The 25864-nt window shown below is 41.7% G+C and overlaps 1 protein-coding gene across 1 annotated transcript in view; it reads left to right on the top strand.

The window, feature by feature from the left end:
- The window catches only part of LOC133641463 (P2X purinoceptor 3-like), a 78095-nt gene that overhangs the window by 39236 nt on the left and 12995 nt on the right, over window positions 1–25864 (top strand). Inside the window, exons 6-10 of the mRNA XM_062035202.1 lie at window positions 2714–2791; window positions 5749–5890; window positions 18263–18399; window positions 19083–19176; window positions 25201–25266. Of these exons, the coding sequence (XP_061891186.1) occupies window positions 2714–2791; window positions 5749–5890; window positions 18263–18399; window positions 19083–19176; window positions 25201–25266 (517 nt within the window). The remainder of the gene's footprint in view (window positions 1–2713; window positions 2792–5748; window positions 5891–18262; window positions 18400–19082; window positions 19177–25200; window positions 25267–25864) is intronic.

The following is a 25864-nucleotide window of genomic DNA, read 5'->3' as shown; positions in this document are numbered from 1 at the left end:
TCCCTCTAAGGTGCGCGCCTGCGCAATTGCGCAGTGCTCAGGCGTCCTTCGCGCACACTGTGCGCCGCACAGCCAATATATGCCGCGCACCAAATCAAACCCATCTGAATTCTAAACAAAATAAACACATTTATTCTGTGTAATTTTGAAATGCAACTTTGAGTGACAGTGACAACAAGCGGCCCTAACGGTGTTCGTCAACAACACGCATTGCGCCGCTTCCTAATAAACAGTTTGACGCGCAGGCGTCAGTGCGATACAGTTCATGAGCGGTCACGTGACCAGAACAGCTCATGAGCGGTCACGTGACCAAAACAGCTCGTGTTCGGTCACGTGACTTTCTAAAAGCGATACGCGCACCGACACAGGGTATCGCTCTATGAGCTCGACGCATGCGCCGATGCATCGGTGTTGCCAGACCCATCACTAGTGCCTTGTCTTCTTTTTTTTTCCCCTCCTTCTGGAGCGCTTTTAGTTTTCAGGCCTCGCAAATACTTTATACATACTTTCTGTTTATAGCGTCTCAATCTTTTAGCATGAGATAATTTCCTTTTTTTAGATCATTATAGATTGTTGGTTTTTTTTGTGTATTCGACTCATACAACTTTTTGGCTATTGCCGGTTCCTCCTTATGGAGTGATTTTCTGTTTATTGCCTTATGTCCTATGCTAATACCCTATAAGTGCTTGAATATATCTTAGATAGATTTTGTAGCCACTTTCTTTAATCACTCTGTCCTAGAGATAGCAAGGAATTGTTTAAATAAAGGTCTGAGTCAATTGTCACTCCTCTGCATCTGAGTCCTCATTTACGCCAAGTCATAACACAAGTGTTCACAAAGTACACAGAACAATAATTAAGATGAACATCTTGAACCCTTTTTTTTAATTTTTTTATAATGTCCTGCCCAGCTTCTCGGGCAAATCATATAGCAGATGTAGATGATCATATAGTAGATGTAGATGATCATATAGTAGATGTAGATGATCATATAGTAGATGTAGATGTAGATGTAGATGTAGATGTAGATGTAGATGATCATATAGTAGATGTAGATGCCCATATCGGCTGTTCAGATTTACTTTACAAAAGAGAAGTGTAGGATACTTCTCTTGTTGCCTTACTTGTATTTTGACTTTATTAAATGTATTTATATTATCATTTGGTGCAGCCGGGCCGGAGCAGGAGGGGATAGAAAGAGAGAAAAAGGAAGACAGAGGGGGGAATTGTGGGGACAAGAGGGGGATTAGACAGAGAGACAAAAACAACAACAGAAAACACAACAACAACAACAGAGCAACATCAGCAAATACGACATGTACAAATATGATGGTAAAAGCAATAAGCAAATAAGCAGTTAGCGAAAATTTAAAAAAAAAAAATACAGAAATGACAATGAGCATTATTACACTAAAAATGGAGCAATATGAATACCAATAGAAATAGTGCTATTGATAATAAACAATACCAGTACTTTACCTTTATTATCAACAATACAATTGTTCAAATGCAACAATACATATACGTAATGATAACTTGAGATACGAAAGAATGCAGAAACCCTTTTTTTTTTTTTAGATAAAGATTATTTATGTATTTAATATTTGTTTACTTACTATGGTATATTATTTAGCTATTATTTATTCACTGTTCTGTTACAGAGAACAAGGAAATGGGATACAATTGCTGTGGTATGAAAATGGGTAGGATTAAATAAGCTTAGCTTCTTCCTACTCCTTTTCTGACGTGCTGTAATGAAACAACTGGAAATATGTCATACATTACATTGTATTGTATGCATGTTCGAAATAAAATGAAACTGAACTGAACTGCTTTCTGTTCCACCCGGGTCTTGAAGCGTGCTAGCTACCAAGCGAAAATATTGAGCTATTAACCTGGTAACCAGCACTGCTCTTAAAGAGGCTGTTTGCAACATTGACACAGATCCCTAAAGGACATGAACTTTTCAGTGTATTTTAAGCATCATAGCCCACCCTCTTACGGCTTCTAGAACGTAATGATATAAGTGCGTATGTACATAACTCATGCAAGCGCATTATCTTTGGGTGTTGTTTGCTAATAATAGCGATTTGGATAACTGGTGCGAACTGTCATTGAATGTATATTCTATAGTAACAACATGACTGCAAATTGTTCGTTACTTCACTTGGACTGCTTTTGTTTTTGTGCATGCGTGGACGAGTCAGAGTGAGGGACCGCCGTAAGCACTAATCATTTTTCTCGGGCCGGCAACATTTTTTATTACATAAACTTAGTAATTGTGAAAATATAGACATTTCAAGCAAGTTGCAACGAGCCCCTATAAGGTTTTCAAGGAATGCGAATTACCAACGTACACAAGGCCCAGCCACACTGTCTGGCCTCTGTTAAATACGCTTGAACTACTTTACATATCCACATCAGAACAATGAACAAGAAAAGTGAATCCCAATGCTGCAACGTTTCCTTTGACTTGATTCATTTTCTAGTTCAGTTACCAGTCGGGGCAATTTATAAAAATAAAAACGTCTCTCAACTCTGATTTGGCTATCATCGTTCACTTCAAAGTTGTTCAAAAAACATGATGTGGTCACGAACGTCACATCTCTACCACAGACAATTATGTACACACCAGTAGTGCATTCACCTTTCACCCAAAATCAGTTGACTCCTTATAAGCTTTGACTTACTCTATGTTTCTCTCTTTTTTTAGTACACCGATGATGGAAGTTGAGAATTTTACTATTTTTATTAAAAACAGCATCCGATTTCCAACCTTCAACTACACCAAGTAAGTGTGAGTACAGTAACTGTGATAAAATGCAATATGAATAATGGCTAGCGATGGGATTCATGGCTGTTTAAAGGGAGTCGCCGGATTTTGAGGAGCCGTTCCTTTAAAAGAGCTATTCAAAAGACTGACTCCATCCATCCATTTTCTACCGCTTGTCCCCCTCGAAGCCCATCCCAGCTGCACTCGGGTGGAAGGAAGGCGGGGTAAGTCGCCACCTGGTCGCAGGGACAACGCAGTCGGGGATAGGTTGACTGGCAACACTAAATTGGCCATTGTGTGTGAATGTGAGTGTGAATGTTGTTTGTCTCGTTCTTATATATCATGTTTACTAAGTAAATTGTTTTCATCAAGGAAACAATAACTTGCGGCAGTAATACCTTAAAACAAAATGTAAACATTACACCAATAAAGACACTATTGGTGAACATTATTTTGAAATATTAATATTAGCCTAATTTGGCTTTTGTTTCCATTGTGAACATTCCCCAAAATGGTGCCATTTCCCTATTCTTTGACAGTGACGTCACTATGTCCGATGTGCATGCAAATGCTCCTTTTCCTTTGACTTTTGTTCATTTTGTTTTATTTTCCAGTTGTGAATATATCTTTCTAATTCTGAATACAGGCTCCAAATTTCAGCCGCTTATTAAACTGAGTGTGAGCACATTATACTTTTCACATGAATAGAACCTTCTAAGTCAGGTTGTCATTGCTCCTTCAATAAATAAAGCCAATAAAGCTTTTGATTCTGATTGTCATTTGGAATCTGAGAGGGCAGCGTGGACAATTTGCTTGGAAACGACTCTCAAACGAATGAATTACAACTGTGAATCACTTCTCAATGTTCACTTGAAAGATCCGTTCAAAAGACCCAACTCATTCCTATTCCTAGACTTCACATCTCTAATAATGGATAGAGAATGTTTTTTAGCAATTTTAACTTCTCCATATTTTGTCAAAGTATGACAAAAAACACATTTTATTGAGTTCTCGTTCAATGTGTTTTCTTTATTTTCATGACTATTTACATTGTAGATTGACTATGAATGACTTGTGGAGTTATATACTTAACAAAAAAGGTGAAATAACTGAAAACATGTTTTATATTCTAGTTTCTTCAAAATAGCCACCCTTTGCTCTGATTAATGCTTTGCACACTCTTGACATTCTCTCGATGAGCTTCAAGAGGTAGTCACCTGAAATGGTTTTCACTCACAGGTGTCATAGTTTTGATGCCTTCAGTGACAATCTACAATGTAAATAGTCTTGAAAAAAAAGAAAACACATATATATATATATATATATATATATATATATATATATATATATATATATATATATATATATATATATATATATATAAAATTATTGTTTTATGTTTATAATTTTTTTTATATGAATAGTGTTCATTTATGGGAAGCACGGTGACCCAGGGGTTAGTGCATGTGCCTCACAATAATAAGGTCCTGGGTTTGATCCCTGGGATCAGGGTCATTCTGTGTGGAGTTTGCATGTTCTCCCTGTGACTGCGTGGGTTCCCTGCGGCTATTCCGGCTTCTTCCCACCTCCAAAGACATGCACCTGGGGAAAGCTTGATTGGCAACACTAAATTGGCCCTAGTATGAATGAAAAAGCTAATATTTACATTTAAGAAACAAGTCACTGTAGCACATGGGACGCCATGTTTGACATTCAGACAACATCCGGGTGAGTGTGAATGTCGTCAGTCTATCTGTGTTGGCCCTGCAATGAGGTGGAGACATGTCCAGGGTGTACGCCGCCTTCCACCCGAATGCAGATTGAATAGTTTCCAGCCACCCCCACGACCCCAAATATAGCATATAAATATAATAAAAGAGCGGATCCATATCATCTCGAGAGCAATTTGTAAGATAAAAGGCAGTTAAAAAGTTAAAAACAGTCAAACAGTTCAAAGTCTCATGCTGGTTAAAAGCCAGTGAGTAAAAATGGGTTTTAAAAATGGTCTTAAAAGTAGCCAAAGGGGCCTGTCTCACATGGAGAGGGAGATTTTTCCAGGGTTTGGGACCTGCAACAGAAAAGGTCCTTGCCCCTCTGAGCTTGCGCTTTGATTTTGGTACCTCCAGGAGCAGCTGACCTGAGGGACCGGGTGGGGGCATAGAGGTGGAGCAGCTCAGAGAGGTAAGGCAGGGCAAGACGGGGCGGTATAGCTCGGTTGGTAGAGCGGCCGTGCCAGCAACTTGAGGGTTGCAGGTTCGATCCCCGCTTCCGCCATCCTAGTCACTGCCGTCGTGTCCTTGGGCAAGACACTATACCCACCTGCTCCCAGTGCCACCCACACTGGTTTAAATGTAACTTAGATATTGGGTTTCACAATGTAAAGCGCTTTGAGTCACTTGAGAAAAAGCGCTATATAAATGTAATTCACTTCACAAGACCATGTAAAGATCTAGCACTTAGAAATAGTGATGCATGATCATTTTTTTGTGATTAATCACACGAGTTAACGTGTTAATTTTGACATCCCTAATAAATATCCATCCATTTTCTACCACTTGTGCCTTTCGGGGTCGTTGGGGAGCTGGAGCCTATCCCAGCTTCATTTGAGCCAAAGGCAGGGTACACCCTGGACACCTCATCGAAGGGCCAACACAGACAGACAAGCGTTCACACTCACATTCACAGACTAGGGATAATTTAGTGTTACCAATCAGCCTATATCCAGGTGCATGTCTTTAGAGGTGGGAGTAAGCCGCAGTACCCGGAGAATGTACATATATTAGGGCTGTCAGCGTTAACGCATCCAACAATCCATTGTGTGCGTGTGTGCAAATTAAAAAAAAAGAAAAGTGTAGAGCGAAAAATATGTAACCATGATTTGTTACGACTTTTAAAATGTGTAAAAGTGCCAGGGGTGTGAATAGTTTTTCAAGCCACTGTATATGATATACTGTATGATGCGTGTTTGTGTGCAGAGGGAATTTCCTACCCACCATCACTGACAAATATATCACGAAGTGTAACTTTGACAAGGTCAACAACACGTATTGCCCAATCTTCAGAGTGGGAGATGTGGTCCGTTATGCTCATCAGAACTTCACCAAACTGGCAGACAAGGTAAAGTTTTGTTCTTCATTTTTCAAAATGCAGACATTGCATGATATGTGGCACATGTTAAATACAAAACCAGTGAAGTGGGCACATTATGTACATCATAATGTGCCCACTTCACTGGTTTTGGGTTTTGTATTTAACAGCCAAAGACCTGGTCTAAACTGTCAATCCGTAACATGTTTTTTTGTCTTTTTTTTCTCTTGCGGCCAAGTTTGCAGTAACAGGCTGTACACAGAGCGTAAAAGAATACAAAGCTAGGTGGTGTACCACACGGCACTTCTTGTTTACCCTTCAAAATAAAAATAAATAAAATACATCAGCTGTAGTTTACAGTTACTTATATCCAGGTACTTTTAAACGTTTTTAACACATTAATCCATAAACGAAATATGATTTTAGCTATTTATAACATATGTATGCATTTTATTTGTTTTTAAACTATAACTAGTATTACGAACTATGACTTTACTTAAAACTTGTGTACTGATATTTACCTTGGTTACACTGTGTCAAACAAATATTTAGGATCATGTTGAGATGGATGAGATTGGAGTAATAATTTGTTTAGCTAAGGCAAAAGCGTGTTTAGGCAAGGCAAGGCAAGGCAAGGTAAGGCAACTTTATTTGTATAGCACTTTTCATACACAAGGCAGACTCAAAGTGACTCACAGGCAACAAAGTGAAATGAAAGAAAATAAAAGCAAAATTAAAATGCAGACAATACAAATAAAAACAGTGCGGACGTTAAAAGTCAAAATATTAAAAGATTTAGCTGAAAGCTAAGGTGAAGACAAAAGTTTTCAGTCTAGTTATAAACGTAGTCAAAGTTGGGGAAAGTCTGACATCTTCAGGAAGTTTATTCCAGCTATTTGTTGCATAGTGACTGAATGATGATCTCCCTTGATTTGAGTTTACTCTGGGAACCGCAAACAGATTGGTCTCAGAAGATCTTAGTGATCTAAAGGGCTTATATAGTGGGAGCATATCGGTGATATACTTGGGCCCTAGACCATGTAGTGATTTATATGTGAGCAGGAGGATTTTGAAATCTATTCTCTGATGTACAGGGAGCCAATGTAAGGATTTAAGAATTGCTGTAATGTGCTCACATTTTTTTCTTTGTTAGAACTCTAGCAGCAGCGTTCTGAACAAGCTGTAGCTGCCTGACAGTTTTTTTTGGGAAGACCTGCAAGGAGACCATTACAATAGTCTAGCCTACTGGTAATAAAGGCATGTACAAGTTTTTCTAAGTCTTGAGCTGACATGAGCCCTCTAAGTCTTGTTACATTTTTGAGGTGATAGTAGGCCGATTTTGTTACTGATTTGATGTGACTGTCGAAATGTAAATCAGAATCTAAAATAACCCCAAGATTTCTGGCTTTATTTGAGGTTTTCAGGGACAGTGATTGAAGGTGTTGGATGACTTTAAACCTTTCTTTTTTAGCACCAAAAACAATTATCTAGTGTGTGTATTATCTATAGTGTTTGACTTGCTCAATGCACTGGCACAGAAGATCTATGGGGCGATAGTCATTTGGTGATAGTGCTACATAGATTTGGGTGTCATCGGCATAGCAATGATGGTCAATGTTATTATTTTGCATGATTTGTCCTAGTGGGAGCTTATAGATGTTAAATAAAGTCAGCCCCAAGATTGAACCTTGGGGGACTCCACACGTTACGTTGGTTGGTTCTGATACAAAGTCACCAATGGAAACAAAATAGTTCCTATCTTGTAGATATGACTTGAACCAGCTTCAAACTGTGCCTGAGACCCCCACCCAGTTTTCCAACCTGTCCAAAAGTATTGAGTGGTGGAGAGTGTCAAATGCAGCACTGAGGTCCAATAGCATTAATACTGAAGTTTTGCCAGAGTCTGTGTTTAGACGGATGTCATTTATAACTTTAAGAAGGGCCGTCTCTTTGCTATGAAGAGGTCCAAATCCTGACTGGAAGTTGTTGTGGCAGCCAGTAGAAGCCAAGAAGTGATTTTGTTGTTGGAGGACAACTTTCTCAATTATTTTACTTATGAATGGTAGATTTTAAATTGGTCTGTAGTTGTTGATAACAGAGGCATCTAGGCTCGGCTTTTTTAGAAGAGGTTTAATGACTGCAGTTTTGAAAGCTTTCGGGAAATTGCCCGATTGAATAGAATTATTAACTATTTGCAATACGTCTGTTGATAGGCAGTCAAAAACATTCTTAAAGAAGTTGGTAGGTAAAACATCAAGGCAGCAGGTGGATGACTTTAGAGCTGTCACCGTTTCCACTAGAGTTTTAGAGTCTATGGCATTAAAGCTTGCCATCATTGCTGTGTTACTTTTGCCTAAATGGGGTGGTGATCCAACTTTTTTGCTTGAGATATTGATGGCGCGTCTGATGCCTTCAATTTTCTCAGTATAAAAGAATGCAAACTCATTGCATTTCTGCGTGGAATGGAGTTCGGCTGGTAAATATTTGTGTTGGGGGGTTGGTCAGTTTGTCAATGGTTGCGAATAGGGTTTTGGCCTTATTAGTGTTGCTGTTTATGATATTGGAGAAGAATGTTTCTCTAGCACTTTTTAAGACTAAATTGTAGGCCTGGAGGCTCTCTTTATAGATGTCATGGTGAATATGAAGTTTTGTATTCTGCCAGATTCGTTCAGCCTTCCTGCACTCTCTTCTCTGGGCTGTTACAACAGCACATTTTCTCCAGGGTGCTTTTTGCTTACCAGAAATCATTTTAACTGTAACAGGTGCAATGATATCTATGATATTCACAATTTTGGAATTAAAGTTGCTTACAAGATCATCATCATAACGTGGGTTTAGAGGTGGTAGTGAGGAGATGGCCTTTTTAAAGAGGACATTAGCATGTTCATTTATGTACCGCTTTTTGACATTCTTTGATTCTGTTTGTGTGTCCGGAATTACAGAAATATTAAAGTAAACACAGAAATGATCAGACAATGAAGGTTTATAAGTTATTAAACTTTTACTTCATGCCAGATGAAAAACCTCTAGTTTAGTCGCACGCCATTTGCGTTCCAGCTTTCTACATGATTGCTTAAGAGCTTTGTTTTTTTCGTGAACCAGAAGATACTCCTTTTAGGGGCCTTTTTTAGTTTTAATGGTGCTATACTATAAATGGTGTTGCGCAAGGCATCATTAAAGATGTCGGTTAGACTACCGCTACAGCCCATATACTGCAACTGGGAAATGGTGCCATTCCCATTACCATTACTGAGGGCAGTAGGCCAGAGAGACTTGTAGGTGCAGCAGCATGGATGTTTTTTTTTTAAAGAATTGGCTATTATCAGAATTTTTTTCCGTCTTCTATTCTCAAGAGCAGTGGTCTCCAACCACTGCCCTAGTGACACATTTGCTACCGGCCTGCACAGAAAACATTAAAGGTGCCATATGTAATAATTTCATGTCAAGTCAAAATTAAATGGCCCTGATATGCCAAAAGGCATTAATAAATCATGTTCTTTACGAATACCCTTGTAACTGATAACGGTAGTTCAGCTGGGATATGCTCATTTCAAAATTAGTTTTACAGCCCCAAATTTGTTTTATTGTTTTAATTTTGATGTCCCGCCCTCCACCAATTACAAAGTCCGTGAGTGGGTGACATCCAGGTTGCCAGTTACGCACCGCCATCTTCGTCTACCTACTGCCACTGGTAAAGTTACTAAACAAGTCAGACCTTGGTATACCTAAAAGACGTCGTTACGATTCTCAACTTATTCATGACAAAGCCAGGAACAAAACAAAGATTTGTATCGGGGATGCCTTTGAAAGATGGAGACGATTGAAGGCGGAGAAGATTTTTTCATCTGACACCAAATTAGCTAATTTTCTCCTTGATAGGTAAGTAAGGCACTTACATTTTCTTATTACTTGTAATAAATGGAAATGGACATTTGGTATGTAAACTATATTGTCCAATACAGTCTATGATCTTGTCTAACAAAGCTAGTATGTTCGTGCAACTAATGCTTAGCATGCTCGCCCGGTCAATGACACATCGACATATAACGGACGGGGAAAAATATATGCCCGTTAGCCTGTTTGTCGATGTGTCATCCAACTGACAGGGAAAAGTATATTTTCGACAAATAAAACCTACGTGGATATGGGTAGTGTCACTGCCTATTTCGTTCTTAATATGCAGATAGGCTGAGGAAAGGGGGTTCCACCATTAGCACGGCTAATTGCGGTTTCTGGTACTGTATGTGCATCAGACACATGAGGTGGTATTTGCTTGGCACAATATAATGCATTACATGTAATAATTTTCTACTTTGTGTATTGACATGGTAGTAGGCTATATTATTTATGCGTAACGTGGTTTTTGCGTATTTGTGTATGATGCCCTTTTGATGTGCGTACATGGAAGAGATTGCAGTGTGTCAGGTTGGATGCAACATGGAGTTATGCTGAACCAAATGTGGCTTTAATTTTACTGTTGGCCTTGTCTTGCCATCAAAGTAGGCCTATGTGATATATAATATATTATATATTATTATATGTAATTATTTCAATGGTGGTCCGTGCGGTCAAACTAGACATTTTAGCACTAGACATTTTAGCAGGGTAATGCCAAAAATCTGTCCGACTCCCGACTAAAATATTGCTGTGTATCTTTACAAATACATTTGGCTAATCGACATTAGTAAAATGAATTAGTAAACCATCTTGCAAGAAGCATAAACAAGATAAACCTACAGCGTAGGACTCGCCGATGTCCATTTGAAGTTCCTTGGAGTAGGATTCGGATTCGAATGTGTATCTGGCAACCTCAGTCAGGGAGAGTGGGAGGGGACTACAGAATTTTGACCGTGATTGCAGTACAATTTCTGGCCACATTACTACATATGGCACCTTTAAGTAATTCATAAACTACTGCATTTTCTCCGACTTAAATTTAGCCTGTCCCGTTAAACACAACAATAGCTTGTTTATAGACGTATATTACAACTCCTGATAGGAAGTCACCATTTGTTATAGTACATGCACATTAATGTAATGTGTATCAAATGTTAATGTAATGTGTATCAAATGTTAATGTGCCAAATTGTAGCCAAAGGCTAATTTCCATCTGCAGTTCCCAGCAGGGTCATTGTATATAGCAGGGTTTCTTAACCTTCTGACCTTGGTGCCCAACGTTTCCACTACAGAGGGGCCAGGGACCACTCCAATATTAACACTGAATTCGTAATCTTACTCTTGATTTTGATCATATTAAAAATATATATATCTAACCTACTTATAGTATACTACCTTGTCAAGTGATATAAAAGCATGTGTCAATCACAAATATTATTATGTATTTAACAAATAAACCTTAAGTACAGGTCAGGCAGTACTAATCAAATAAACAATACATTTACATACAATACATATTATGTTGTGCTAAAATAAACAAGCTAAATTCATAATAAATATGTTTCTTAACTAAACTGTCAATTAAATTAAAGTGCAAATGAAAATACAGCTTCACCACTTTAGTCATAATGTTTGCGCTTAAAGAAATTTCTCTATGACATTAGCGCCAAACTTCTTCTGTTTGTTTTATACTGTCATTACTGCCACAAGTGGTGGAAAAGCGTGTTACAACTAAGTATCGCTGCGGCCTATATGGACCACAGCTGAAAAACAGATATATTACATTCTCGGGGGCGCTCGTAGCCCAACAATGGGCCCCGGCTCCATGGTTAAGAAATACTGGTATTAAGTATATGCCATCAATGTGCCGGGGACCATCCCTTCGCAAAGAAACACGCCCAGGGCTCCCACCACTTAAGCCTTATGGTAAGTTGATTTTTAATGCTCATTTTGTGGCTGTTTTTTTCTGCCAGGGTTGAGGACCCCTGCTCTAGGAAGTTTCAAAGTAACAACCTTACCAGGTCGCTTGCAGCTAGGGAAGACAATCCAGATTATAATGTTTATGTTTGAGCGAGCGAAAACAAATGACATTTTTTCACTCTAATTATCTATTTCTGGTCCTCAAATTCATCATGCAGGGCAGATGATGTCTTCGATGTTGTCCAGTTAGTCCAAAACCACAAAAGTCTGAGTGTCCACGCTGTGCCCGCATCCTCCAATAATTTTTGTCACCTTTGGGGTACAGCTGCCAGCACCTTAAAATTTGTCGATACACCAGGGCAATGCTTACTCCAGTCAGCAGATGTCCTGTTGTGATCCCGAATAGGCAGACATCTTCAACTTCCTCAACTGAAATGGTCACCAGTCCGCTACTCCCCAAGAGTCCGTTGTGTGTCGAGCAACGCTGTAATGACAAAACAGGCAGGTTTTCCCGATCCTGTGTTAGTGTCAATTTTGTTGAGAGGCTAGATATTAATAAGATTTTTGAGAGCAGTGCAAAAAGAGGCTACAAGAAAGTTAAACAAGACAGGACAAGACAAAGAGGCAAGCAGTGCATATATGGACAGGGGAGGTAGTGCAACCGCCTTTTTCTAGCACCAAGAAAGAAATTGTACTAAACTCCAACAAAATATCTGTTGTGTATTGAGCTGTATGTTTTGTCTGCATGGTTACACCCAGTGACCACCAGGGGGAGTGCCAGGTGGGTTCATATATGTTGGGTTGAACTTCCGTTCGGGGTGTGGCAATAAAGCTGTCTAACGTCTACACCCGCTCCCGACTCGGCTCTCGTGATTACATAGATAAGGTGAAATAGGAGGATGACTGTTAGTGTTACATACTAACAGTCAGTATACAATAATTGGCGACGAGCACGGATGCGCCTGCCGACGGATTAAGAGGCGGGTGGCGGCGAATCCGCGGAGTTCATCGACGGCTAGCGTTAGCTTAGCTTTGTTAGCATTAGCTCCGCATAGCAGCGGGGGTACGACTCACGTCGGGACGACCTGCGAGCATGGCGGGCATCCTGGGACAGATGGACGCCTTTGATGAGTCGACGGAGCAGTGGTCGACATACGTGGAGAGGTTTGAGCACTTCGTGGCAGCAAATGGACTGAATGAGGGGAGGAAGCTGCCGGTGTTTTTCAGCGTGATGGGACCGGCGACGTACGGTCTACTGCGCAGCCTCATCGCCCCAGAGAAGCCGGGCACGAAAACGTATGATGAGGTAGTGACATTGTTGCAAGCACATTTCTCCCCAAAGCCCATAGTGATAGCGGAGAGATATAGATTTCATAAGAGAGATCAGGGGGAGGGGGAAACTATTACACAGTATGTAACAGATCTAAAAAAAATTATCAGAGCACTGTGAATTTGGAGCTTACCTGCAGGATGCACTAAGAGACAGGTTAGTGTGTGGGTTGAACAGTGAGTCGATTAAAAAGAGGCTGTTAACAGAGAAGGATTTAACATACCAAAGAGCAGTTGAAATAGCAGTTTCAATAGAAACAGTGGCACGTGAATCTCAACAGCTCAGTAGCTCACAGAAGGTGAACGCTGTCTCTCTCTCCTTGCCACCGGGCCGTAAATGCACTCGTTGTGGTAGAGTAAATCACAAAATGGAGGAATGTTTTTACAAGGACCAGTCCTGCCACAATTGTGGAAAAAGGGGGCACATAGCTCGTATGTGCAGGGAGGATAAAGGGGGACCGAAGACAACACATTTTTTTGGGGTTAAAAAGGGACAGAAAATGAAAGGAAAATTCAAAAAGAGGGCCGATCAGGTAGAGGCGGAGACTAAGCCCAGCGACCCAGAGACAACAGATTCAGATGGGGTGGGAGGCTTACATGTAGTGGAGGTAGAAAAAAGCGTTAAACATGATAGCGCTGCGTCAGCGATTATCTGGGTTAGACCCAAGGTGGAGGGACAAACTATAGAAATGGAATTAGACACAGGTGCGGCAGTGTCGATCATTTCAGAAAAAGTATACAATGCTAAATTTAGCCAGTTACGCCTCCGTACCACCAACCTACTGTTGAGATCGTATACAGGGCAGGTTATGACACCCTTGGGGGTAATAAAAGTAGACGTGCGTCTCAACAAACAACGGGCACGTCTCCCCCTGTATGTGGTTAAGGGTGACGCTCTCTCTCTTTTTGGACGAGAATGGTTGCGAAAAGTAAAGTTAGATTGGACAATGATTAAAACTATTCGAGCTACACATCCCATACAGGAAGACCGCACAATGGCGACAGTACTAGACAGCCATGCCAGGGTGTTCCAAGAAGGTCTAGGTACACTAAAGGGCTTTGAGGTGGCGTTAACCCTCAAGCCGGTGCATCAACCGAAGTTCTTCCAAGCACGGGCGGTGCCGTATGCACTTCGGCCGAAGGTGGAGGAGGAATTAGAGCGTTTGGAACAGGGGGGCGTACTGTCTCCAGTACAGTTTAGTGAATGGGCTACTCCAATTGTACCCATTTTAAAAAAAAATGGGAAAGTACGTATATGCGGAGATTTTAAAGTGACCTTGAATCCCGCGCTTTGTGCTGAACACTACCCCATTCCGAGGATAGAAGATCTTTTCGCATCGCTAGCAGGGGGGCAGCGTTTCAGCAAATTAGATCTGGCGAACGCATATTTACAGGTGCCGGTTCAGGAAAGCTCCCGTAAATATCTGACCATTACCACGCAGAAGGGAATGTTTTGCTATAACCGTCTTCCCTTCGGGATCACCTCTGCGCCGTCAATCTTTCAGCGAGTCATGGACCAAGTGTTGCAGGGCCTCCCCAACGTCCATTGTTTCCTGGACGACATTTTGGTGACTGGGGAGAACGATGCTGATCACATAAAAAACTTAGATGCAGTGTTGGGCCGATTGGGAAAATTCGGTTTGCGAGTACAGAAGGAGAAATGTGAATTCTTCAAGAGTTCATTAGAATATTTGGGGCATGTCATTGATAAAAATGGGCTACATAAGTCCCCAGAGAAGCTTAAGGCCATAGCGGAGGCCCCAGCCCCCATTAATGTGAGTCAGCTCCGTTCTTTTTTGGGCCTGATAAACTATTATGGGCGTTTTGTTAAAAACATGGCAACCATGCTCAGCCCGTTACATGAGCTGTTGCACACCGGAGTGGCATGGAAGTGGTCACCAGAGTGCGAGAAAGCCTTTAAGGCAGCAAAAGACCATTTGCAATCAGAACAGGTGCTAACGCATTATGACCCCAGGTTGCCCCTGCGGATAGCGTGTGACGCGTCGCCGTATGGGGTGGGCGCGGTACTTTCGCACGTGATGCCCGGTGGTGAGGAGAGACCCATAGCCTTTGCCTCTAGGACACTGAGCAAGGCAGAGCAAAATTATGCTCAGATTGAAAGGGAGGCGCTGGGAATTATTTTTGGGGTACGTAAATTCCACGCCTATTTGTACGGGTGCCATTTTACACTACTCACAGATCACAGACCGCTGACAAGTATATTGAGTCCCAGTAAGGCGACGCCACCTATGGCGGCCGCACGACTGCAGCGGTGGGCGTTAGTGTTAGCGGCACACAACTACACAATCCAATACAGGAAAGCAGCAGATCATGGGAATGCAGATGGTCTCTCACGGTTGCCACTGCAGGTAGCGCATGGGGAAAAGCCAGACGCAGTAGATAGGGTGACAGTACATCACCTTGAGACACTCCCAGTGGACAGTGAAGATATTAGGAAGGGAACTAAATATGACCCAGTGCTCTCTAGGGTAGTAGATATGGTAGTTTCAGGCCAGTTTGTTGGAACAGTTGGGCAGAATGACGCGTTGGCACCCTTCTACATGCGACGAGACGAACTGACGGTGATCCAGGGGTGTTTGCTATGGGGCAGTAGAGTGGTGGTGCCTCCAGCGTTGAGACCGCAGCTTCTGAAGGAACTACATGCCGGGCACCCAGGCATGGTCAAGATGAAGGCCATTGCACGGAGCCATGTCTGGTGGCCGGGGTTAGACGCCCAGATTGAACAGCAGGCCAGGACATGCTCTACGTGTCAACGGAACCAAAAGAACCCGGCGCTCTCCCCACTACACACCTGGCCGTGGCCGGGATCTCCATGGCAACGGATCCATGTGGACTTTGCGGGGCCGTTCGAAGGACACATGTTCTTGGTGGTGGTAGATGCGTACTCTAAGTGGCCGGAAGTACAGGTGATGAAAACGACGACGACGGAGAAGACTGTACAGGCCCTGAGGAGTATGTTTGCCCGCAACGGAGTACCAGAGACACTGGTTAGTGACAATGGGCCACAATTCACAGCGGCAGAGTTCGGGGCATTTCTCCGGGCAAACGGAGTGAAGCACAAAAGGTCAGCGCCGTTTCACCCCGCCACGAACGGTCAAGCAGAGCGTTTTGTGCAGACGCTGAAGCGTTCATTGAAAGCGTCTAGGGGAACATTTACGCTGCAACATCGAGTGGAGGCATTTTTACTCAGCTACAGGAATGCGCCTCACATGACGACGAGTGAGTCTCCGGCTATGCTCTTCCTGCGCCGTCGGCTCCGCTCTCGCTTGGACCTTGTGAAGCCGAACGTGTCGGCTACGGTGGAGCTGGCGCAGGAGGGCCAACGAGAACGCAGAGATCTGGTGGCTAAGGACAGACGGTTTGCAGTGGGGGAGGCCGTGCTGGTGCGTGATTATCGACGGGGGGAGGAGAAGTGGATGCCTGGACTGGTGGCATCACAAGAGGGACCGGTATCCTACTCCGTGGATGTGGGGGCAGGCGCACTCTGGAGACGTCACACAGAGCAGATGAGAGCCGGTGACCGTGCGCTTTTGGTTCCCACTGGTCCAGAGCAACCAGCTGTGCCGAGTGAACTGACAATTGGGGCCCAGCCGGTTGCTCCCCCCCCTTCTCCGGCAAGAGGGGATGCTCTGGGAACCGGGACAGTCGCCCCCGAGCCAGGAGGGTCACCCAGACGGAGAGCGGATGTTGGCGCGCCAGGCCGGAGGTATCCACTCCGGGTTACCAGAGCTCCAGACCGCCTTAATCTCTGAACTGGGGGCGTGGGTTGTTAGAGAGTCATGTCACGTTTTGACTGACTCCGAGGTTCGGGGGTAGTCTACCCCCCGGCCTCAGTAAGCATGTATGTGTTTAAGTTTGAGTTCCCTATTTACAATAGCCCCCTAAGTGGGTATTTCAATGTATTTTATGGTTACACCGCCGATTCGCACAAAGCATCATTTTGCACATAACACACGTTCTAAGTGCTTATGGCCTAGTCTGTTTTTATAGGCTGGGGTTAATAGGGGTGGTTTTAGGTGGGTGCGAATCTGAATAAGTGGGGAGGGATGTTGTGTATTGAGCTGTATGTTTTGTCTGCATGGTTACACCCAGTGACCACCAGGGGGAGTGCCAGGTGGGTTCATATATGTTGGGTTGAACTTCCGTTCGGGGTGTGGCAATAAAGCTGTCTAACGTCTACACCCGCTCCCGACTCGGCTCTCGTGATTACATAGATAAGGTGAAATAGGAGGATGACTGTTAGTGTTACATACTAACAGTCAGTATACAATAATATCGTTGTCTTTTTATAACTCAATTGCAATAAAATTATTGATTGATTGATTGATGTTTGGTACTACTGGATCAGCTACTTTGTGTTTTGGCATTGCTTTTAATTTTTATGCTGATGGTCTGCAATTGTTTATGTTTGTTGTCAAATATAAGCAAACCTGGAGCCTGTCTTACTGCTATTATAATCTGCTTATAAACAAAACCCTTGTTACTTAATACATCAAAAACAGTAATGATTATTATGAGACGTGTTCAAATTAATAACAGCAAAAATCTTTGAATATTTTCTATGACAATCCACCCTTGCTACAAGAATCGCAGACTTAAAAAAAAAATGTTCAAAGCATATTGTATATGTATTGGGCCTAAATTGAGTGTTAAATTCCATCTATCCATCCATCCATTTTCTACCGCTTGTGCCTCTCGGGGTTGCGGGGGTGCGGGAGCCTATCCCAGCTGCATTCGGGTGGAAGGCGGGGTATACCCTGGACAAGTCGCCACCTCATCGCAGGGCCAACACAAATAGAAGACGACATTCACACTCACATTCACACACTAGGGGCAATTTAGTGTTGCCAATCAACCTATCCCAATATTTTTTTTATTTGAATTACAGAGCAATATTTGTCTTAGCTTTGGCTTGAGCGATGAGGAATGACCACGCGGAAACACAATGCTAACACGGAATGCTAACCTCAAAGCTAATCATCATAGCTGCAGCTGTCATCTTGACCAAGTTTTTGGCCAAACTTGGTCATGTGTTTTCAGCACATGAATGCCCATAGTGTTAAAAACATACTTAAAGTATAAAAATAGTTTGATTTATAATAATAATCCTACTTTGAAATTTGTTTACCACTGTCATGTTCGGTACCAATTAACAGTGATAAACGAGGGTCAACTGTGAATCCATTTTTTATTCTGTCCACCCCTGTTCACATTCTCGATGTTCTACCTTGTTAGGGAGGCGTGATTGGAATAAAGATTGGCTGGATGTGTGATCTGGACAAATCAGATGATCAGTGTAACCCTTCATACTCATTCACCAGACTGGATGCAATGTCACAGAAGAATGCTGTCTCCCCAGGTTACAATTTCAGGTAAATTCTGTATCTCCAACGTTGTAAAGTTTGAAGTTTGAAATGTAATTTGAAATGTTCTTTTCATGTTTGATATTGGTTTTATATTTTGAAATATTTCTAAAATCATCAATTGGTCAGACACAAATTACATTCGTGGCACCCCCCTATAGTTGTGGTCAAAAAATGATTTGAAAGACATGCTCACGTCAGACCCCGCTGCAGCAAAACATTGGGCGGGTTTAAACATTTTTCAGGGGGTACCCTGCAAAAAATGTATTCCCGCCACAGCAGCACACAGGCTTGTTAAAGCTACACTCCTGGGGCTTCGTCTGGCCACAACTGAATATTACGTGTGAGACAAACTCTTCGTGGTTTAAGGATATGCGTTTGAAATTATTTAAGCCTTTATCGTGTCCAAAAAATGAAAAAGTTGGTCATTTCTATTATTCATCACAACATAACAATGGAAAATGAATCAAATACTGCACTTGTATACATATGAGACATGAATATGACTTAAGGCCAATAATCTGTAGAATATGCTTAGAAAAATCTTGCGATATAGCGGAGCATCTATATTTGAAATGCGATGTGGCAAGGGACGACAGTAGAGGAAAATGTTTACCAACAATTTATCAACGGTTAAAGAGTTACACTATGAAATGTCCACATTTTTTTTACAATGTTGTCTTTTATTGTAGGTTTGCCAAGTATTATAAGATGGAGAATGGAACTGACTATCGCACACTGGTCAAAGCCTATGCCATAAGGTTTGATGTGCTTGTCAATGGAAATGTAAGTAGACATTTTGAGGGTCTGTTATCTGCCAAGTCCTTAGCTCGTGTTACTTTGGGTGAAATAAATATTTTATCCCCCGCTGATTTGGTAAATTAACACCCTAAGAAAGATACAAACAATGAATCGTTTTTATGGTAGGTTTACTGTTTCAAAGAGTGGCAGAATATAAAAAAAATACATTAAATAGATTTTATAAAGTCATTAATATTTAATTGATTTAAATAAGTATTTGTATTCAATACAAAATGTGACTTAGTACTTGGTGGATAAACCCTTGCCGTCTAGTAAAAATGTCATGTTTCTTGGAGTTTGTCACCAGGGTTGCACACATGCGAGGCCATAACTACCATTGAGGACACCAAGATTATGTCCTCTGTATTTTTTAAGTGACAAAAAGAAGATGATATGATTGACTGAAAATATACTTTATGTAGGACATTGTGTGCGCTGTACATTACCATGCGGTTGATCATCCTTTCTCAATAAACAATCTTTGGTCATGCACAGCCTGCTACACCTCCAGACAACATCACACTATTAAGTCTACTTTTACTTTAAACATTATCTAATCCAAAATGTGCTGTCAACATAACATTGACTTTAAAGGAAATGTAAATTATCGAATGACAAGGCGCTTCATTTGAAATTGTACCCCAAATGTATTCCTGGCAACATCATGTCCTGTTACTGATCAGAATATGAGGACAGCTCATTTTACTGACTACCAAAACCAATTGTTTAGACTCCTCAAAGACTCTAACACATATGAAATACTCAAAAGGGACCCCACAAGTGGGTACAAGAGGCGAATCATTGAGTACTTACAAACTCTGCAAAAATCAGAAGCCATCAACCGGGCATTGTATTACTGATTATACCCACAAGAAACATGCCTTGGCATTTATGACCTTCCAAAAATACACAAAGATGGGGTTCCACTCAGACCCATTGTAGCATTAACTCTGTGACGTACAATATTGTTAAGTATGTGGCTCCAGCACCCCCCGCGACCCCGAAAGGGACAAGCGGTAGACGATGGATGGATGGATGTGGCCAACATCTTAGCACCTTTGGTTAACAAATCTCCACATGTCCAAAACTCAATTGACATTGTAGAGAAGATCAGAGATCTAAAACTGGACAAAAAGGAAACTCTATATTTTCATTTGACGCCACCCCCATCCGCACTCCCCCACTACCCCTCACCCCCTGTTCACCAGGATGCAGTCTTGTAGAGATCACACCTTACAGGATAGATCCACACTAAACCCAGAACAGATTTGCCTTTTGCTGGAACGTTGCCTTAACTCTACATACTTTCAATTTTTGGGAACGTTTTACCGACATAAACATGGTTGTGGCATGGGATCACCTGTATCCCCAACAGTAGCTAACTTTTACATGGAGAGCATGGAAAAGGGAGCTCTGAGTTATTTTAAGGGAACAGCACCAAGTCATTGGTACAGACATGTGGATGACCTATGGGTAAAAATCAGAAACCAAAAAGTGCAAGCCTTCACCAAGCACATCAGTGGACAAAAAGATCAAGTTCACACGTGAGGCAAAAGACAATAAGTTGCCTTTTTTGGACTGTGATGCCCACACTAGAGAAAATAGGCCTCCATGTCGGGGTTTACTGAAAACCCACACATACCGATCAATACATACTTTTTGACTTAAACCATCACCACAAACTGGGCATTATCAGAACCCTACAACACAGAGCTGATAATGCTCCCACCAGAGAAAGAGCATAGGCATTTGAGGGAAGACCTCAAAACCTGTGGTAACCCCAGCTGGTTGTTTGCAAAAAGTGCCTCCAGTTCCAGAATTATCAAGAACAGAGTAGATGAGGAGGAAAAAGGTGACAGACACAAAAATATTGTTATTCCATAAGTATCAGGTCTATCTGAGAAACTCAGAATTATTAACCAACAAAACATCACAGTACACTTCAAACCAGGCAGCACCCTGAGACAGAGACTAGTGCATCCTAAAGACAGTCACCCCAAACCCACAAAAACAATCTGGTGTATGCTACCTAGTGCAATGCACTGAGTCACATATAGGGGGAACAAAACAACCACTAACCTGTCGCATAGCACTGTATAGACGGCTAAACTCTTCAGCTGTCTACCTGCGCCTTAGGGACAGCACTCCTTTGAGAACAAACATGTACAGTTTCTGGACAGGGTGGATGGATTGTACAAAAGAGGAGTGAGGGAAGCCATCTATGTCAAGGTTGAAAAACTATCCCTTAACAGAGCAGGTGGTCTGCGACGCCACCTGTCTCCTAAATACAACACTGTCCTTTCAAACATTCTTAAAATAATCTGCAACTTAGCCTCCAACAAATAACAGGAGTTAAAAACATTCTGGTTACAGAAGATGACCACAATGCAATTTGTTTACAACTGAACGAAATGCTAACTTGGGTGGTTCCAGATGATACAGTTGCCTCGCGAAGCTGGGAGGCCTGTGATGAAGTCCAGCGCAATGGGGGACCATGGTCATGGCGGAATAGTCAGTGGGCGCAGAAGGTCGGCCAGTGGACGATGGAAGGCCTTGCTTCTGGCGCAGACCTTGTGGGCAGTGACACACTCCTTGACATGACAACCCATCGTGGGCCACCAGAATCTCTGGGCAACCACCAACAGTGTGCATCTCACACCGTAGGGATTGTACAGAGGGCGGTGGTGGCAGTCTGCAGGACATGTGACCAGATGACTTGGGTTGCCCCGCCAGAGGAGGAAGGTGTGGTAGAGAATTGGGCAGAAGATGGTGCAGGAAATTATGCGGGTCAAGGGCTGTAAGGGCCGCTTTATCCTGCTGTTTATTGCTGCACAAGAAGAGACCAAAGGACGCGGCCAGGAATAAGCAACCTGCCATCACATCTATGGTGCCCATAGCATTTGTTTTGGGGCCAAATATGTGTGCATACTCAGTGGCCTAGTGGTTAGAGTGTCCGCCCTAAGATCGGTAGGTTGTGAGCAACGTTCCCTCTAAGGTGCGCGCCTATGCAATTGTGCACTGCTCAAGCGTCCTCTGTGCACGGCAAATCTATGCCACGAACAAAATCAAATAAAAAAATAAGCGCATAACAATTTTCGACACACGGACACAACAGAGAAAACAGTTTTCGTCATCATTGTTCAAATATTGTAATGTCTGTCGAGACGCTTTGAGGACATGAATTCCATCCATCACTTTACTGAGCAAAACTCTTTATTTTTGGCCATAAACACATCACCAAAACATTAGTAAAAAAAATAATATCTAGCAAACTGGTCATTTTCTACAGTACAAACCAGACCAAAAGCAACGTTGTTATATCAACAGCAGCTGCTCGCTCTTTCTCACTTGCGCCAACACATGCACATATGGCAATTAGCCTGTGATGCGTTTACAGCCACACAAAAAGTCGGACAACTCCAACACCACACATAAAGTGTCATTCCAGGTCGTTACACTATGATTTACCAATCAAATGTGTGCTTATTCTAGTGTCATTTATTAGGAATCTTAATTTATAAATATTAATCATGAAATGCTGTTAGTATATTAAATAAATACTAATAAAAATATATTTTTTACAAACAGGAAGTTGTAGGAATGTACACATGATCCCCTGCTTACATCTCATTGTGCAACATGTGGATGTTTTAATGGGAACTAAATGCAATGTCTGAAAGGGGTACAAATTATTTCCAAAACAGAACCTCCACCCAGACAAACAATACAAGTACACAGTTCATGAAAAACAATATTTTTTGTTATTGTCATTGTAAGTGGGCCTAAACACTTATATTAGAAAATAATCTCATGGAAATGACTGCTGTCATTTGATTATAATAATAAGAGAATGTTGTCTGTCTATCTGTGTTGGCCTTGCGATGAGGTGGGGACTTGTCCAGGGTGTACCCCGCCTTCCGCCCGAATGCAGCTGAGATAGGCTCCAGCACCCCCCGCGACCCCGAAAGGGACAAGCGGTAGAAAATGGATGGATGGATTGAGATTTAACTTGTTATTTAGTCAGGTTTGGGACAGGTGTGCTGCTGGTGTAGCCACAATGTGCACGTCTGATGTTGCTCACATGGGCTCCATTGAATGCTCAGGGAGTTTTTGCGTTTGCTCACACACATGAAAATTTAGAGGGAACATTGGTTGTGAGTTCAAACCCCCGAGTCTATAAAAATGGGACCCATTACGTCCCTGCTTGGCACTCAGCCTCAAGGGTTGGAATTGGGGGTTAATTCACCAAAACGTATTCCCGGGCGCGGCCACTGCTGCTGCCCACTGCTCCCCTCACCTCCCAGGGGGTGAAAAAGGGGATGGGTCAAATGCAGAGGGCAAATTCCACCAGTGTGTGTGTGACAATCATTGGTACTTTAACTTAGGGCTGGGCGATATATCGAATATACTCGATATATCGCAAGTTTGTCTCTGTGCGATATAGAAAATGACTATATCGTGATATTCGAGTATACGTTCTCACGCAGTTGCTTTTAGCTGCGGGCATTACACTCACTCTCTTTCTTGTCTCTCCTTCTCACAGTTAAGTTAAAGTTAAAGTACCAATGATTGTCACACACACACTAGGTATGGTGAAATTTGTCCTCTGCATTTGACCCATCACCCTTGATCACCCCCTGGGAGACATAAAACAAGCGCACCTTCTTACTTACGTCACATACTGTCGCGCGTGCAACGTCATACACTCTCACGGAGCAGAGAGGTAGCGGCATGGGTAACGTTAGCTGTGACGCTAGCGCTAATACGAGAGAAAGAAGGTGTGAATCTGGTAACAAATGAAGAAAGAATGAATTCCCAAGAAAAACAGCAGGGGTTCCATCGTCTGGCGGCAAGATGCACTGCTAATGTGTAGCATCATTTGAAAAGTCACCCGCTAGAGAATGAAGAGTGCTTGAAACTCCGCATGTCAACATCTCCGTTCGGTGCCACACCAACAAAATGCCCAAGCCACCATTTCCACATCAACACCGTATGAAAAAACTAGTCAACAACAGAAGGAGATAACGTCCGCAGGAACCTACCACATAGTGCAGGACATACAATATTTGATTTCCTATTATGCAGCTAATTTTTATTTGACAGTTATTGAAATATCTTGTGTGACATCATGCACAAAAGTGCACTTTATTTGTTTTAAACTATTGTAGTGGAAAAAAAGTGCACTTTAATTTAGTGTTGTTTTGATATGTCAGCTTAGTGACATCATGCACAAAAGTGTTTTAAAATGTCTCTGACAATCTTGCACTTTCTGTTTTGAAATTACATGAATATTTTGCCGCTGCTTAATAACTGTTTAATAAATACAGTTTTGGTGAATTGACTTAGTTGTGATTTCCCTATCTGCATGAACGTTTAAAATGAGCATATATTAATGCAGTATGAACAAGAATGTTTTAATGTAGACACATAGAATCATCATACTGCTGTGATTATATGCATGTTAATTCAAGGCTAAGGCAAAATATCGAGATATATATCGTGTATTGTGACATGGCCTAAAAATATCGAGATATTAATAAAAGGCCATATCGCCCAGCCCTACTTTAACTTTAGCATTGCTAGAGGTAGACTATACCTTCTCAGCAGAAGTTGCTTGAGAGTGTCCTATTTGTTGCTGATTTATTTATTTGTTGGATAATGCTTGGTATTATGTGTGTTAACCTCAAGGGTCCTCCCTGTTGAAACTACCCGAGGGTTTAACCAGGTTCTGACGATTAAGAAATAGGAGCCCTAGAAACAAGCCAAAAAACTATATATCGTAAATTGAAGTTCTGGAACATATCGGCATATCAATAAGAAAGCCAATATCGCACATCACGAAAAATAACCATCATGTTCAATACACCAGCCATTTACAATAGGGGTTCAGTCAAGTTCTTACTTTATTCAAGTGTTTTTACTGTTGGTCCAATGACAATTCTTTTTGAAATGTCGGTCGCGACTAGAGTCCCAAACCCCAAGTGAGAACACCATTTTTCTTCATTTCAGGCAGGAAAGTTCAACATGATTCCCACACTTATCAACATGGTGGCAGCTTTTACATCAATTGGAGTGGTGAGTGTAATCTGCATACGAGTGTGTGTGCATGAATGTGTGTAACATAGTGGAAATTTGGTCATTTTCTACGAGTCAACAGAGGACTCATGTCATTCTGTATAAACCCAATGTTTTGTTTTTTTCTCCAAAGCAAAAAAACAAATAAGATGTAATCTTATACATTTATACTGAGATCCAATTGCATTAAAGTTAATTGAAATGACATTGTTTTTGATGGTTTTGATTGTTTATATTGATGTAAGTACAACAAATATTTATATACTTTGACATAGTTGGTTTTGATTATAAATATTTAATTTTGTCGTCATGACAGTCCGTATAAACTAAGTAAGGACCTTTTTAGCTCCAAGAAACTAATGAATTAATTTAACACTAATTAGGTAAAATAAAGGGTACATAAACTCCCACTGCAGTATATGGAGGGCCACTATTTTATGTGTAGCCATTGCTCAAGGGTGCAAGTCCCCTCTTGGCAATTTCCTTAAAAATGTATCATAAGGGTGGGGCTAAGAGGCGCTGCTTAACAGGGACGATGTAGGAGGTGTTTTGCAGTGGCTCTGCTGGAATGTGACATTTTATATATATTTTATAAGCC

This window comes from Entelurus aequoreus, linkage group LG24 (genome assembly GCF_033978785.1).
Source record: "Entelurus aequoreus isolate RoL-2023_Sb linkage group LG24, RoL_Eaeq_v1.1, whole genome shotgun sequence".
Classification (NCBI taxonomy): domain Eukaryota; kingdom Metazoa; phylum Chordata; class Actinopteri; order Syngnathiformes; family Syngnathidae; genus Entelurus; species Entelurus aequoreus.
The sequence above is the reverse complement of the archived record's forward strand: the minus strand, read 5'-3'. Positions and strand labels throughout refer to the sequence as shown.